General features: G+C 45.3%; 1 protein-coding gene across 4 annotated transcripts in view; it reads right to left on the reverse strand.

The window, feature by feature from the left end:
• LOC149310619 (estrogen-related receptor gamma) overlaps nucleotides 1-11,343 on the reverse strand; it is a 575,297-nt gene extending 563,954 nt beyond the window's left edge. Inside the window, exons 1-2 of one of the 4 annotated variants that reach the window (XM_089529318.1) lie at nucleotides 11,235-11,343; nucleotides 1,718-1,864 (exon numbers count right to left, since the gene is read on the reverse strand). In XM_089529318.1, the coding sequence (XP_089385444.1) occupies nucleotides 1,718-1,719 (2 nt within the window). In that variant the 5' untranslated portion in view covers nucleotides 1,720-1,864; nucleotides 11,235-11,343. Of the gene's footprint in view, nucleotides 1-1,717; nucleotides 1,865-11,234 lie in introns of those variants that run through there. The other 3 variants (XM_089529314.1, XM_089529315.1, XM_089529312.1) reach the window with 3 other exon arrangements.
• Between the last annotated feature and the right edge of the window lie 207 nt (nucleotides 11,344-11,550).

Raw genomic sequence — 11,550 nt, forward strand, 5'->3', positions numbered from 1 at the left:
TTGCCTCCACTTGGCAAGGAGATCGAGGCGAAAAGGGACCTGGCAAGAAAGTAGGATCGTGGGCTTTCCTATAGACTTGAGTCTCCTTCTTGAGAGGCATGTTTGCAAAGAGAGAGGCTGAGAGAGTGGCTTTCCCTGCTGCCCCGCTTCCTTTCTGGAAAGGAGGGCATCCAGGGCACGATGCCTCTTCTGCCTTTCCCCATCGGAGCCCACAAAGCCCCCCAGTTCATGCCCATAGACCCCCAGGAAAGGATGGCCTCCCAATTGGGAGCTGAGAAGGAAAGAGAGAGCATTGCAGTCGGGCAGATGCTGCTTTCCTCTCTCGGCTCCCGATCGCCGGCGATTGCCTGCAACTTTACGGATGCGAGCTCATGGTGGCCAGGCTTGGTCCTCCTTTTCCCGGATCCGTCCTCCATTTCCCCTTCTGTCCTGGAGGAATGTCCAAACGTCCTCCCTTTTAAGCATGACCGAGAAGCATGGATTGACACTGGCATGAGGCTTTTTAGCGACACTCTTTTTTTCCTTCCCTGAAGGTCCTACATTTTGCCACGCCTCGTCCTCCTTTATGGTTAAGGCATCTGGACAAGAGGCATTGGGAAGGAGAAGAGGAGCGAGGGAATAAACTGTAGAAGCTCCCCTTTCCCTCCTCATTCTAGGAAGTGGATCTCTCTATAAAGCCCCTTGCAAAGAGCAAAATCTGAAGGAGTAATTTGGCTACATTTTGCTGGTTTTCCCAAATGTTGCTCATCTGAAGCAGGGATCTGACAGAAATTTGTTTAACTGGAAGGAAGGATTGTGCTAAATTTGGCTCCTTTTCCTGAGAGTGGCTACATTTGAAGGGGGAATTTTGCTAAAATTTGCTGATTTGGCTAAATGTTGCTAATTCGAAGGAAGGATCTTTTGCTGAAATTTACTAATTTTGAAGGAGGGGTTGTTCTACATTTTGCTCAGTGTTGCTGTATTCGAAGGAGGGATTTTGCTCAATTTTGCTACATTTGGCTAATTTGAAGGATGGGGTTTGCTAAAGGAAGAATTGTGCTAAATTTTGCTCATTTTGCCCAAGGTTGCTAATTTGATGGAAGGATCTTGCTAAATTTTGATAAACTGAAGGAGGGGTTGTGCTAAATTTTGCTCATTTGGCTAAATGTTCTTAATTTGAAAGGAGGCTCCTGCTAAATTTTGCCAAGCTGAAGGAGGGACTGTGCTAAATTTTGCTCATTTTGCCGAAAGTTGCTCTGTTTGGCTCAATTTGCCTAAGAGGGGTTTTTTTTCCCCTCAACGTTGCTAAACTGAAGGAAGGATTTGGCTCAGTTTGGCTAATTTTGCGACATGTCGCTAAATGGGAAGGAGACCAGAGGACTAGAGATCTCGGGCAAAGCATGCCCTTAGCAAATCATGCTCTTTTCCCCTCTCTTCCTTCCTTCCTTCCTTCCCATCCCCTCCATCCTCTTGCGTTCCTCTTGCACTTTCTTCCTTGCCTTCAAGTAGGCGCATTGCTCGCGTGGTTGCTCTCTTGAAAGCAAGGAAGAAAGTGCAAGAGGAACACAGGATGGAGGGAGGGGGTTGAGATGGAAGAAGTAGAATACATACATACATACATACATACATACATATATTCCAAACAGGAGTTGCAGAGAAACCCCAGGCAAGGCAAGGCAAGGAGCCAGCCCAGGGGACAGACGACACGGAAGGCAATCGCTCGTGGGAAGGTACTCACATAGCTGCGTGTCGAGGGGGGCTTCGTGACACTCGGGGTCTCAGCAGCTGGAAGTCTCCTCCTGGCCGATCTCTTCGCTCTTTGCCTTCGGACTGTGGCTCGACTTCTCCGCAGGCAAAGCGCTCAAAAGAGCAGCCGGACGGGTCCCTTGGCAGAAAGGGAACACAAACACAGGAGGCTTCGCATGACTCCAGGTTCAGGGCTGTGTCTTTTCAGCCTATAAATAGCCACATATATATATTTCCGAGAGAATCGGCGAACAAATGAGAGGGGAAGGCGTAATTTTGCAGACTTTCTCCCCCACCCCTCTTTTTTTTTTTTTTTCCTCTTTGGAAGGTGAAATCCCCCCCCCTTTTTTTTTTTTTTTTTTTTTTTTTTTTTTTGCCAAGCAGTTGCCAGGGATGGAAGTTGAAGATGGGTTACCGGCAAGGCATTGGGCTCGGCTTGTGGTTTGTGCCTGTGTTTGTTGCGGGCCGGTAGGGAGTTGTGTTGTTGTTTTCTGATCACACGTATCGCTCTTGCCTGTCTGTCCCAAGCTTCTCACAAGCAGAAGGACGCTGGGCCCCTACTTGGCACCAATGCCAGCGTCCAGAAGTTGCCAATGCTGGGTGGGAATGGGAAAGAGTTGCACACTGTCTGGATGGAGAGGGGAAGGACGAGGTCGGAAAAGAGAGGGATTGGGGCTTGCTTTTGACCAGGAGTAGAAAGCCCCCCATGAGATCCGAGGAGGCACTGGTGATGATGGTGGAGGTGGTAGTGTGTGCCTTTAAGGAGTTTCCGACTTAGGTAGACTTTAAGGTAAAATCATGGGATTTTCTTGGCAAGATTTCTTCAGAGGAGGCTTGCCCTTGCCTTGCCTTCACCTCAGGCTGAGAGAGTGTGACTTGGCCAAGGGCACCCAGTGGGTAGGCCGAGCTGGGGATCGACCCAGACATTTAGAAGGAGATATATATATATATATATATATATATATATATATATATATATATTTTCTGTATTACCTAGGTGTGGGTTAAAATGATGTGTGTGAGAAACTCAGGTTTTCCTTTCACCAAAACCTCCTTGAGTGTGATCTGCGACTCGCATAGAGAAAAGGAGATGTTTTCTCCAGAGAGAAGGATGTCAATTTTGGTATGTCTTCTGCCAAGACTTCTCCATATACTGTGGTTCTTGGCTCTGCGAAGTCTGCTTTTCTACTCAAGTCCGCTGCTTTCCAAACAAACACCCAAATCACCCCGTCAAACTTCTGCCCAGTTGCCTGTCACCTTCTGCCCGAAATAGGAAGACTTCGGGTGTTGACCGTGTGTCACTCATCATGATTTATGCCCAATTTTTTACCCTGAACCCAGCTTCTTGCTTTGGATGGTCAGTCGCAATAGCGACCCATGAGGCGCCTCTTTTATTCTGAGCTCTTAAATTTAAATGTATTTATTAAAATTATTCATCCAAATGAGACGTAGGCCAAAAGTAGCTTGCTTTGGGAAAACTAGTATCTCTGGATGACCTTGGAAGCAGAATTAGTAACTGGGAGTTCAAGAGACCCTGATGGTTTAGGGAGAATTTGACTGAGGCAAAACTGGTGTGTGTGTGTGTGTGTGTGTGTGTGTGTGTATGAAGTAAGGGCAGAAGTTGAAAAAGTGATTTGAGTACATATCTATAGATACATACATACATATACATACATACATGCACACAAACATACTTGTTTATTTGCCATCCTATTGACATTTCGGCTGCCCTTTCTAGTGACTCAAATATATATTTACGACTAACTGTATAAAAACTGACAGCATCCATATATTTGTAATAATGGGGGAGAAGGGTAACTGTTACAGGAGTGTCAAATACATTATTGCAGGGGGGACTGCTCTTACGAAGAGGAGTGATCTCCTTCCTCCCTTTTCCTCCGTCTCCCTTTCCTTCTTGAACCCAGAGCCTGAGGCATTGGCAGCATGTGGGGGCTTCCCCTTCGTCGGGATGGGCATGGGTTTCTGCCAGCCAGAGAAGGAGACTAGCTCCCTTTCGGGGTCGGAGCTGCCAAGGATGGCCAGCTCCGGAGCGGTGCCAGGGCTTCCCTCTTCCCTCTTCTTCTTCCCCTTCCTCTTCCTGCCAGGGAGGTGCCTCCTCTGCTGCCCGGGAAGGAAGCGCTGAGCCCTCGGAAGGAAAAAGGCACCTGCCTCCTTTGGGAGGATTTCCCGGACAGAGGCTGCCACTTCGCTCCCCGGAAACTTTCCTCCCTTTGCGCCCATTGAGTGCAGCTGATGCCTGTTTGGGGGGTTGGCAGAGGGCAGGAGGGGATGCCACCAGACTCCGGCTCTCTGGGAAATGCCCTTTATTTGGCATCATCAGCAGGATCCCTAAAGCTCAGACCCAACAGAAACACCCTAAAAGTGACCCCTGGATGCCAGGACTGGCGGAAAGTCACTGGCAAAGTCAACCCCAGAAGCAAGTCCTAGGAAAAGTCTTGTTCCTCTACCTTATTCTTTCTCTCTCTCTCTCTCTCTCTCTCTCTCTCTCTCTCTCTCTCTCTCTCCCTCTCCCTCTCTCTGCCTTGCCCTCTGTCGTTTAAGCTTCTCTCAGACTTATTTGTCCACTTTTGCCTTTCTCCGTTTTCTCTCTCTCTCTGGCTCATCCTCTGCTACTTCAGTCCCAGCAGACAGACAGACAGACAGACAGACAGCCTGAGAGGGACACCCCCCAAAGTGACCTCTGAAAACCAAGACTTTGGAAAAATCACTGGCAAAGTACGCTTCCAAAAACAGTTTCTCTTTGCAAACCCTTGGGAAAGTCTTGTTTTTCTACCTATCTCTCTCTCTGGCTTGCCCTGTGTTACTTACACTTCTTTCAGACTTATTTGTCCACTTTTGCTTCTCTTAAATTTCAATCTCTCTCTCTCTCTCCCTCCCTCCCTCCCTCCCTGGCTTGTTCTATATTGCTTCAGTCCCAGCAGACAGACAGACAGACAGACAGACAGACAGACAGACAGACAGACAGACAGAGAGGGACACCCCCAAAGTGACCCCTGAAAACCAGGACTGGTGGAAAGTCATTGGTAGAGTTCACCTTCAAAAGCAGTTTCCTTTTGCAAGTCCTGGGAAAAGTCCTTTTCTTCTACCCTTCTCTCTCTCTCTCTCTGGCTTGTCCTGTATTACTTTCAGACTTATTTTTCTACTTTTGTCTTTCTCAGATCTCTCTCTCTCTCTCTCTCTCTCTCTCTCTCTCTGGCTTCTTCTATGTTACTTACATTTCTTTCAGGTTTACCATTCTACTTTTGCCTTTCTCAAACCTTTCACTTTTCCTTGCAGCTTTCCCCCTTTGATCATTGATTGTCCTTCCTTATTTCAGAAGTTTCAGGTAAAATCCTATGTAAAATCATGTAATCTTATGTAACCCCTGTGGGGTTGTAGCATGTGCTGCATGGGTTAAAGAACTAATTGCCTGAAAATAAATTATATACAGCTTCTGTCTATTCGACTTGTGTAACCTCATTGGAAACCAGGCCAGGGTAAGAGAGTCACAGAACTGAAAAAAGTATGGGGCTTATGGTTTTAGAAAGAAGCTTAAAAGTAACATCAGGGAAAGATATTGACGCTTAATCATGTTTATTGCATTCAGCAACCTGAACCATTGCAAAGCTGTAACCCTGTGTACAGTTACTTGTACGTAATTAAACAGGACTACAACTTAAAATAAGTTTGGAGTATGAAACATTCTTCTGAATGAGACCTCAGTTTTTCATATACATAGGGATGGAGTAGGTGTGTGTGTTCACAGCTACAAGCTTTTCTTAAGTGAATTAAAGTAGGCAAAGATGTAAAATTTTGGTTGTGGACAGAAAGAACTTCAGTCGTTAATATGAAAACTGATCCATTTGCATTCAAAGAAAATTGGGAGAGTTGGCTGTTTTGCCTTTGCTTTTTATTATTACTTTTTCTTTCTCTTTGTTTCAGACTCAGAATTTGGGGGATGCAGTACTGAGTATGGAATAATATCAGTCTTGAACCTTTTGTATACAACAGGTTACAAATACACAAGAAATGACCTCAGTGAAATGTTAAGCAGCACAATAAATGTATATAGCTGTGTTTGCGTGTTCTGCCTGTTTTCCTTCTAATCTTACCTATAAGATTACATCAGGGGTAGGCAACCTGCGGCCCGCGGGCCGGATGCGGCCCGGCAAGGCCTTGGGACCGGCCCCAGCCTGGTCCTGCTGCCGATTGCCGCCGGGGCCTTTGGGGGGCAATTGTCTATAGAAGCCTCAGAAACATGCATTTATATTAAAAAAAAATTAAAAATCAGCAAATTTTTTCGCGTGTCCTCCATTTTTTTTTTAAAAAGTGTCTTCCATTTGAAAATTTTGTCCTACATTTGTCCTGGTTTATTTATATATTTATTTTTTAAAAAAATATTTAATTATTTGTTTTTTGGCTTCGGCCCCCCAGTTGTCTGAGGGACAGCAACCTGGCCCCTGGCTCAAAAAGGTTGCCTATCCCTGGATTACATGTTTAGAATGTACTGGTCAATAGATAAATTCATCGTATGCAATATACAAACTGAGGCTGAAGGTGGGGAAGAGGAAGACTTCAAAGATTCAAATTTCTGGGTGAGCTACTAATTATTTTTCGACTCAGTTGAGAACATGAGCAGTGGCATCAGAACAAAAATCAGTTCTTTCTCAGTAAAAATTCTGCTGGCCTTCAGTGTGTTGCCTTGTACTGAACTATCTATATGATCAAGGTCAAGTAATTACAACAGAATAAAGTCTATCTTCTTCGGGTAAAATAATTAAAGAAAACAATGTAGAAAAGGTTAACAGAAGATCCCCAGTTTTCTCTGACCGACCCAAAGCGACATAGGAACAGTCAGGCTAATCTCTATTCTAGACCATTTTATCCCTCTCTTTTCTCACATTTTTCCCTGCTCACCTGAGATATATGATCTCTTAACCAACATACATTTTCACTGAAGAAGAATGTATATGCAACTCAAATAAATATATATATATTCTTTCTCTGTCTAAAATTAATTTAATTTCCAGGGTTCAGATTACATTTATATCCCACTATACTGCACCAAACAAATTTTAATGTACATTTTGGCTGGGTAGGTTTTCTGACATCTCCACTTTACAAAGCTGTACTCACACTGAAAATCAAGATCAAGTGAGTTTTTCTGCTAATTAAAAAGTGCTGTTAGTTACCTGTAGTATCTGATAAATCTATTGTGCATTGGTCTTCTTTGTTACTAATCCCTGTGCCACCAAGTTTTGAAGCCACCTGCCTAGAAGTTGTCCCTTCTTTGAATCTAAACATCAAATCATGTATCCAAAATTACTGACCAAGCACACCCAAACAACTTGTGAGATTTAGTGTCTAAATCATTATTTAGAATTGCATTTTGTCCTTTGTCCTTTATCTAGCATCTAGGTAACACCACTCAGTTTGGATATTTTTTGTCATGCAGCATTAAGGCACAAGTATAACTTCAGGTGGTTTTATGCAGGTGATAAAGTTGTTGCTGAGGCAAGCTGAAAGCTAACATGTTCTGTAATGTGATGGGGCTGTTATTTGAAAATGATAAAGGATATGGATGGAGATAGGACATATTCAGTGGTAGAGAACATGGTTTGGTACAGGAAAGCATGTAGATTCTTGGCATCACCAGTTAAATTGTTGGGTAGAAGGTGATGGCAAAGAACTCTGCTGGAGAATTTGAAGAGCTGCTGGCAAGTAGGCAATAGTAGGCCTGGTGGATCAATAATCACTAAAAGGCAGCTTCATATAGCCACATATTTCTGCATTAGAGACTGGGAAAAGATGTACTTGGGTGCTGCGGAGAGTGAGAAAGCATGGAACATCTGAAGGCAAAAGACTAATGTACTCAGTTGCTAAAACGGGGGAAAGCAAACTGGAATTAACTTTGAGCAATTTATTGTTAGTGTGTAGGATAGTGTGTAGAGTTTGAACCATGAATCGCTCCTCTACCACTAAGAATCCTCCTTCTTTAAAATGAAGAGGTATCCAAACATTCAAAAATTACTTTTATCACTCCCTAATGGCTGACCCACACAAGTATTTTCCTCACTTGGTCATTGTAAGTTGAAACAATAACGTGGCTTGTAAGTACAAGCCACCAGAGGCTGAGCTTTCTAGTCATACAACACAGGCTCAAACAATACTTTTCAACATGGGTGGCTCATACATTTGGCTGAAAGCCATCAAGTACTGAATAACCTTCAGTATTATATAATAAAGAGAAAAGGGATAAGTTAAAATTATAGGAAACGCTACCACAAAATGTTTGACATTTCTTCTGTGTGTATCTAGTCTGTAAAACCACCATTCCTCCAGTAGCTTTGAACCACATGAAGCACAGAACAGAGGCTGGGGTTGAACATGCTGCAGAACAGAATGGAAATAATCCTGCCTCGGTCGAGGGATTATCTTTGGCAACCACACATTTTCCCTCGGCAGTATTAACTGAGGTGTGGCTTTAAACCTACCTCTCAGAGACAGATTAATACCCTACAAAGATACTTTTGAAAACTGTGGGACAATCCTCTATTCTCTTGCAGCTTGTAGAGCTGCTCGAGTGGAAAGAAAAGCCTTATAGGGCATAACATATACAATTTCTCCCTTCCCCCTTCCGGCTCTCAAACAATGCTAGGTTACAAAGAAAGGGCTTTCAGTGCCATTGATGTGCACCATGTGCAGAGTGACAATCCTGCTCCACGCCAGGAGCCCAGGGATTTCTGTCTACATAAAGAAAGTCTAGAGCGCTGTATCTCTGGATGCAATGGCCAAGCACACTTTGGCACACACACAAGGCAACTTGAATCCCATGAAGGCTTCATTATACTCTATTGCCATCGATGGGGGTCTCTTCCTACATAGGAAATGATAGATTGTAGTGGGAAAGTATGGTTGCTTTAATAAATGCAGCATGAATGAGTAAAACTGCTTCTTACACTGTGTTTCATTAATCAAAAACAGGAAGCATACCCTTGACAAAAGCAACCACCTTGCATAGGCAAAAGGGTTCAAAAAGACAAACAAGCCTTCTGGTTTCAAAGAAGTCTTTTGTCCTGAAAACAAATCTTTTGTCTGCAAGTACAACAAATTCAGTCAGCTTCATGCAAACTAAGACAAATGTTTTGAAAGTAAGTAGGGCAATTTACAGCTAGGATCACAGAGCCACAAAGTACAACAACTCCTACAACTCCCCCTTTTTTTAAATGACTAGGGACTGTAATTGTGGCCAAAGTGAATGTATTAACTTTCCATAAATAAGACTCACAGTACCTCACAGTGGAGGCAGTCTCAAATTTTGGGTTTTCAGATATAATTTGATGGAAATGACAGTTACATTGAAATTTAATTACATTTTCAAATGTAATTTGAAAGCATTTGTTTCCACGCACTCAGTAATCTATTACTATTCCTCCTTTTCCTCTATCTGTTTTACCTTACATTTAAGAAAAGGGTATTGAAACAATGAGAAGAAGAAGAAATAAAATAAAGAGGGCTAGAGAGATGAGAGACAAAATGACAAGACTGCTCTATTCAGTCTGTCATACTGTATCCCCATCATACAGAAAGAAGGGTTCACCCTGGTATCTTGCTTAACAAAACTACAAGGAAGTGGGGGAAATGAAGCAAATAGACCGTTCTTATTTCAATAGGTGTAAGATATTAGAAACTAATACATATATTAGTTAATATAGACACACACATATATATATATCTCAGGGGTGGAATATGATTGGTTATATTTGATAAGAAGGAGAGTGGTTGTTCTGTTTTAAAGAAGGCTGCCTGGTTTCTGTGTTCCCTGCCCTGTCCCAGTGTAACCTGGCACCACCGGTGCCTGGCATTGTGGGCTTCAGACGTGCCCAGCCAGGAGCAAAGTGTCGCCTGACACCCAAAATTCAAGAGGGTCATGGGAATCAAGGCTTCTCCTTCTCTCCCGAGCCCTGGCCAGGAGAAAGCAGGGTGTGTGTATGTGTCTGTGTGTGTGTTGCTTTGCCTTGGTGTCCCTGGCTGCCGCTCATTGAAAAGGCGGCTTTCCTGTCGCCTATAAATGGCCCTGGATCGAAGTCACTTTTTCCACATGAGGCAGCAAAGTCCCTCCAAGTTCTTCCTGCTGCTTCTGCTGCTGCTGCTATTTTCTGGGACTGCGCTGGCCCCTCAGCTATGTGCCTCTGAGCTCCTAGGCATGGCAGACCCCCCTCCCATGCCAAGGGCCCACCGCCCTGCCATCCCGGATGGAGCCTGGCACCGAAAGCAAGGGGCAGCCCAGCAAGCCCTCCTTCTCCCTTGCCTTGCCTCCACTTGGCAAGGAGATCGAGGCGAAAAGAGACCTGGCAAGCAGCACCTGGGAGACTGAAATTAGGATCGTGGGCTTTGCTATAGACTTGAGCCTCCTTCCTGAGAGTCATGTTTGGAAAGCGAGAGGCTGAGAGAGTGTCCCAGTCTCGCCTTTCCCTGCTGCTCCTCTTTCTTTCTGGAAAGGGGGGCATCCAGGGCACGATGCCTCCTCTGCCTCTTTGCCCATCGGAGCCTATACAGCGCCCCAGTTCCTGCCCATAGACCCCCAGGAAAGGATGGCCTCCCAATCGGGGGCTGACAAGGCAAGTAAGCCCACCTGCCTGGGCAGAAGCCCACCATCCTCCAGCTCGGGCAGATTGGCATTTCTCTCCGGAGCAGCCTGCAATTTCACGCAAGTGAGGCTTTGACTTCAGATCACAGAAGAGGGCTCTGCCTGGAAAGAGCAATGAAGGTTGCCAGGGAGGAATGGCAAGCAGTGGGGGTCGAAATGGCGGAGGCTTCCTTCTCACTCTTCTAGGTGACCTCTGAGGGGCCCTGTCCCTCCACTCCAAAGGGAATTCGCATCCTATTAGGAGTAGTCGACTGCCCCCCCCATCCCCAGTCAGGAGTCTCAGAAGTTCCTATTTTCGGGCTTGGATCTACAGTAATTAATAGCTCAGTACCCAATTAAAAAAAAAACTGGAGAGGAAGGAGATTGTTGCTGTTGATGTTATGTGCCTCCAAGTCGTGTTATTTCACTTATCCACCCCCCCCCCACTAAGTCGATCCCTATCTCAGAGAAGGGTTCTTCAGCCATCCTTTGGGGCTGAGAGAGTGTGACTAGCCTAAGTGGGGTTCTCATGCTCCAGCGGGGAATTGAACCCTGGCCTCCAGAGTCATCACCCAAGGCACCCAACCACTGCCCAACGCTGGCTCTCAAAGGATTATGTCCTATTGACGATCTAAGAATAATTACTATTGGTTCCCATTATTTTCTAATTCGGGATTAGCTGCTGCTGCTGCTGCTGCTGCTGCTGCTGCTGCTGCTGCTGCTGCTTCTTCTTCTTCTTCTTCTTCTTCTTCTTGGGGTGGCCTTTCCCCTCGCCTCTGCTGCCCCCTCCTAGTTGCTTTCTTCCCACCAGGAGTACCAACCATGCGCATATAGATATATATATATATATATGAATGAAAAAGGACGAGGAGGTACTTACAGGGCTGTGTGGGGAGTAGACTGATCGCCAAGCAGCCGGCTTGCCTTCTCTCCTCCTGTTATTTGATTTTGGGATCCAAAGGAGGAGGAGGAGGAGGAGGACGGGAGGGGGGCAAAAAAGCAGCCGCGCCAGTCGCTTTGCAAAAGGGAAGCGACACGGGAGGGTTTTTGCCCGACTCCAGGTTCAGGGAGTAGTAGCCTATAAATAGCGAACTTTTGGAGGGAACCGGCGAACAAATGAGAGCAGAAGGCGTAATTTTGCGCAGGGAGCCCCCCTCTTTCTCTGGGGAAGGCTGAACGCCCCCCTCGCCCCCCGC

The sequence above is a fragment of the Sceloporus occidentalis genome, unplaced genomic scaffold, assembly GCF_023333645.1.
Source record: "Sceloporus occidentalis isolate IW3139 unplaced genomic scaffold, rSceOcc1.0.p SCAF_6, whole genome shotgun sequence".
NCBI lineage: Eukaryota > Metazoa > Chordata > Lepidosauria > Squamata > Phrynosomatidae > Sceloporus > Sceloporus occidentalis.